The sequence below is a fragment of the Carlito syrichta genome, unplaced genomic scaffold (assembly GCF_000164805.1).
Source record: "Carlito syrichta isolate Samal-C Ts95f unplaced genomic scaffold, Tarsius_syrichta-2.0.1 Scaffold145297, whole genome shotgun sequence".
NCBI lineage: Eukaryota > Metazoa > Chordata > Mammalia > Primates > Tarsiidae > Carlito > Carlito syrichta.
In genome coordinates this window covers 425,140-430,342 of record NW_007089393.1, presented here as the reverse complement: position 1 = coordinate 430,342, position 5,203 = coordinate 425,140, and the positions used below count along the sequence as shown (strand labels likewise).

The window sequence follows — 5,203 nt, the reverse complement described above, 5'->3', positions numbered from 1 at the left end:
CCCGGCTGATTTTTTGATTTATTGTAGAGATGAGGTCTCGCTGCCCAGGTGGGTCTCGAACCCGCAGGCTCAGGCAATCCACTCACCTCAGCCTCCCAAAGGCGCGAGATTACAGGCTGAGCCACCGAGCCCGGCTGTCTGGCCCTTTTAATGGCCCATCTTTTAAGCCTGTGGTTTGGGCAAGAAACCTCTTGTTATATGGTCCTTTGTCCTCAGCAGGTGATTATATCTTATGGTGATTTTATTTATAGGTGTGGCTGTTTCTAAAGAGACAGAGGTTTAACCTTCTGCAAAGCAGAGGGTCTAACCAAGACCAGCTGTCTTTGCTGATGGTTGAGCCAGAGGGCCTTTGGCAAGTGGGCTCTACTTTGTAGATGTGTGCAGGCAGGCAGAAGCATCACCAGATGCCAGCAGAGGCTCAGTAAGCACAGGTACAGACTGCACAGGTGAGGCCCGTGAGTGTTGCCGTGCCTGCTATGCAGGTGCAACATTCCTGGGGAGGTATGGTTGAGGAAGACCTTGAGGGTGCAGAAATGAGGCATGTCAGGTCTTTGGAAGTAATCTTTGTTCTGCGAAGGTTCTGTGTGCATTAGAGAGAACTGGCAAGGTTCTGGTTAAACCAGGGCTAGCTGCTAGATCTAGTGCTCCAAATTCCCTTCTGGACTGAGTGCCAAGAAATGAATTTGGGGGCATTAAAAAAAAAGGAACCTTGTTGGGTACGATGGCTCTCACCTGTAATCCCAGCAAAAAAAAAAAAAAAGTGACACTGGAGACTGAAGTCAGGCTGTAGGAGCTAGAAGTCGAGATTGTGAACTCTACCCAGGCATATGGAACCCCTGTAGCTGAGACTAAGCAGAGTAAAAAATTTGGGAAAATAATTTGAGGCCTTTCAGTTTGAACTTTAAAGTCACTTGTGCAACAAAATTCAATTTTGGACTTCAAGTCCTTTGAACATTAAGGAGAATTAATTTATGACTTTTATATATATGAATATATATATGTACATATTTGAGTTGGTCTCACTTTGTCACCCAGGCTAGAGTGCAGTGGCATGATCATCACTACTGCAGCCTCAGCCTACCGGGCTCAAGTGATACTTCCATCTCAGTCTTCCAAGTAGCTGGGACTACAGGTGCATGCACCCTAACCCTAACCGTAACCCTAATCCAGCACTTGCCATTTCACCTCACTTCAGAACATCTAATAGGTTATATATGACCAAAGTTGCTAGGCATAGCTTGGGATGAGAAATTGACCAAGGAGCAAGTTTTCTGCCTTAAATTTAGACTGGCCTTGAAGTTTACTCAGTAAGTGCAAAATTCAGATCCATTCAAAAGCCTTCTATGGCAAAAATATAAAATTCTGAACAGTAGCCCCAGGGGGAAACCCAAGGGAGCAATGTTTGGTACCGAGGGGTACAGGAGCTTCAAAAGGTGGGAACAGGACTGTACTAATCCACTACTGATCTGTCCAAAGGACCAGACTAATCCTGGTTGACCACAGGTTATGTGGTTAAGCACAGACGGTTAAGAGAACAAAAACCTAAGAAAGTCTCTGTCCTATTTTGAGTTTCAAGGAGGACAGATTTTCCTCATGGCCTCTTTCTTAGGGAGGGGGAGTGATTTATCAAATTAATATGACTAGAGAGAACAACTGGGAAAGCTTGGTTCAGCTGAGCTCTTCTTCTTCAGACCGAGCTGTCAGAAGGGCACATGCTTTTCACCACTTGCCCTAGACTGCTACCCTGATCAGAGGGGCCAGTCCAGCACTGCAGGACTGGATGAGTGAGTCTGCCTGATTCAGGAGTGCAGTTAGCCAGCCCAACTGGCTCTGATACCAAGCTCCGGCTTCCAATTCAGCTTTTATCAGTGACAGTGGCGATGCTCTGATCTCCAAGAATAAAACGTTGATTTACTATTTTGTCAGTGCTCATAAGGAAGCTTTCCCTTTCTTATGGAACTCAGGAGCACAGAAATTCATCCTCACTTCTCAATGTTACAAGGCTGCAGAATGAAACGTACCCGAGTCAAGTTCCATGTCGGCAGGGGAGTCTGCTGAGCTGCTTTCCTTCTTCTGCTTCTTTGGACTACCTGGGCTGGACTGAGATGAAGACCTTTTGCCGCTAGACTTCACACCCGGCTAAAGAAGCAACCAAACCAAAGTTAGATGGGGAAGACAAAGTATTAAACTCCACCCCTTCACTTAAATGATGTAGAAACCCAATGGGGAGCTAAGTCTAGGTAACTGGTAAAATTAGCTACTATTTTCCTTTTATAACTAATGAGCTACAAAATCTCACAGATATATACAACAAATTTTTATAGATCACACCCTTAAAATTTATTTACCGCTTGGAAGTTAGAAGTAAGGTAATTGGCAAACACATCCTTCTGTTGACATGCCTGCATTGGTATGGAACCAAATATCCTCCATTCCTAATGATGAAAAGAAGGGAAAAAAATATGCATTTCGAAAATGTCATGTTTTGAGATATTGCTCAAATTAGGTAAAGCAGTGGTCTCAAATTACATTTCTGCTTCTTATGTGACTCTTCTTTATATTGGAAATTAAGAAAAATAATGATGTGTTGAAGAGGGGAAAAAAAACCTGCCTACAAAATAATCAGGACTGAATACTAAAAGACTGCTTGACATAATCACTTGGCCATAAAAGGGTCTACCGACTGCAAGGAGAAGTTGGAGGCAGGAAGGACTCCTATCAGGCCGCCTGGCTTGTCTCTCTCTCCTATCGTGCACTGGGCACTGCTAACAGTACTGTCGATAGCTCATTTCTCCTAACACACTTGCTCATGGTGAATTTTCTTTTTATTTGAGTTGGAGTCTCACTTTGTTGCCAGGCTGGAGTGCAGTGGCATGCTCACAGCCACTGCAGCCTCGACCAGCTCTGGTGATCCTTCTGCCTCAGTCTTCCAAGTAGCTGGAACTACAGGCACATGCCACTATACTCCACTAACTTTTTTATTTATTGTAGAGATGAGGTCTCACCAAGCTGCCCAAGCTGGTCTTGAACCCATGGGCTCAGACAGTCCTCTCACCTTGGCCTCCCGAAGTGCTGGAATTATAGGCGTGAGCCACTGCGCCCAGCCACTTACCATGAGTTTCCTATATTCTGTTCTTCTCCTTTCCAAATAGAGTACTGATCTTAAGGTTCAACATATTTGTTTCTCTTGCATCTCCAATAGCACATTCGACAGTGGTTCTCAATAAAAATCACTTTGTGCTATTGTGAGACATACAAATGCCAGGGTCTGAGTCAGTTAAGTCTAAGGTTGGGACTAAAAAATGTGCATTTTTGGCCAGGAGCCTCACACTTGAGGCCAGGAGTTTGAGACCAGTCAGAACAACATAGCGAGACCTTGTCTCTATTTATAAATTTAGAAAAAGAATGAGCATTTCTAATGAGTACCGCCCAGGGGATTCTGATGTACACTGGAATTCAGACCCACTTTCAGAAGTACTTATAGTCTGTATCATGCAATTTAGCCCTTAATGAATTACATACTGTTTTGTGTGATTCATTAATTTGTAACTATTCACTAGACTCCAAGTTCAAATCATTGGCTTCTTCCCTATCGTCCAGTTCTCAAGAACACCAAGAACACAGTTTTTAATAAAACAACAACACGATATTCATTGTTGAAACATAAGATGGAAGTTGGAAAAGAGTAAGTATGGAAAAACCATTCACATACAGAATGAGAAATTTTGTGGGGAAAAAAGTCAAGAAAGAACAGAAAAAAGAGTTATAGCATACTTAGGTTTATTCCAGACAGAAATTTACTTCCCAAGTAATTCTGTAAAATTTATAATACTGTCTCAGAGTCATCCCATATTAAAACAAAACAAAACTTTTAAAATTAGAAACAAATTGTGATTTTGATGACTATAAAATTTCATTTAGGACCTAGTCAACATAAAGGAAATTAAAAAGTTAAACACATGTATAACTTTATTTAACAGCAACTGCTACATACATTAATATTTTGAACAATCTTTAACATAATAATGTTACATCTCAGAATTCAAAAAAATACCGAGACACTTACATCTGGAATTCCTCTGGGAGTAGATATATTGAAACCTGGATAGTTGACCAATTTCGAGAGATCATAAGTGACACTTCTGCTCTGTTGTACTTCTCCAACTTCTGCTTCCCCCTCAGTACCATCTATTATAGACCAGCAAAACTGTTAATCTCGCTAGATGTCAGTACACATCCCAGACCAAAAATGTACCTGAAAAGTGCTTATACTCATGTCAACAAAATTCATGTGGGAATGACATTAATTATAATTTTTCTGAACCATTAGATTAGAAATTTAAATAATGTAGACATACTACTTTGATAAAAATAGTTTAGGCCAGGCATGGTGGCTCAGGTCTGTAACTTTGAGAGGCTGAAGTGGGAGGAATGCTTGAGTCCAAGAGTTGCCATACCAGCCTAAGCAAGACTCCTATCTCTACAAAAATAAAGAAATAAAATAAAACAAATTGAGCAGGACCAGGGGCTCACGCCTGTAATCTCAGCACCTTGGGAGGCCGAGGGAGGAGGATCGCTTGAGCACAGAAATTCAAGACTAGCCTAAACAAAATAGCACGGTCTTGTCCCTACAAAATAATTTTATTTTTTACATTGGAAAATATAGTTTACTTAGAAAGTAAATTAGGAAGAGACAGAGAGGAGATTCACCTCTCTAAGGTAGGGAAGGGGGCCAAAGTTTAGGAAAACATGGCAGACATAGTTCAAAGAGACCAGAACTTAGTAAAGCAACTGCCAAAAAAAATTTTTAAAACATCCAGGTGGTGGCATGCGCTGGTAATTCCAGCTACTCAGAAAGCTGAGACAGAGGGATCATCTGAGCCCAAAAAGTTGCAGCAGCAGTGAGCAGTGATCATGCAACTGCACCACAGCATGGGTGGCAGAGAGAGACCTTGACTCAAAAACTTTAAAAAAGCAAGCCTGGCACGGTGGCTCACACCTGCAATCCAAGAACTCTGGGAGGTAGAGGCGAGATGATCGCTTGAGTTCAGGGGTTCAAGACCAGCCTGAGGAACATGGCAAGACCTCCTCTACAATAAAAAAAAAAAAAATTAGTCGGGCAAGGTGGCATATGCCTGTGGTTCCAGCTACTTGGAAGGCTGAGGTGGAAGGATCACCTGAGCCCAGCAGGTCAAGGTTGTGA

At 42.2% G+C, this 5,203-nt stretch overlaps 1 protein-coding gene across 1 annotated transcript in view; it reads right to left on the bottom strand.

Annotated features, from left to right (window-relative positions):
- Window positions 1-5,203, bottom strand: part of ZCCHC8 (zinc finger CCHC-type containing 8) — a 33,073-nt gene that overhangs the window by 6,177 nt on the left and 21,693 nt on the right. Inside the window, exons 11-13 of the mRNA XM_008050406.2 lie at window positions 4,067-4,188; window positions 2,349-2,435; window positions 2,022-2,139 (exon numbers count right to left, since the gene is read on the bottom strand). Of these exons, the coding sequence (XP_008048597.2) occupies window positions 2,022-2,139; window positions 2,349-2,435; window positions 4,067-4,188 (327 nt within the window). The remainder of the gene's footprint in view (window positions 1-2,021; window positions 2,140-2,348; window positions 2,436-4,066; window positions 4,189-5,203) is intronic.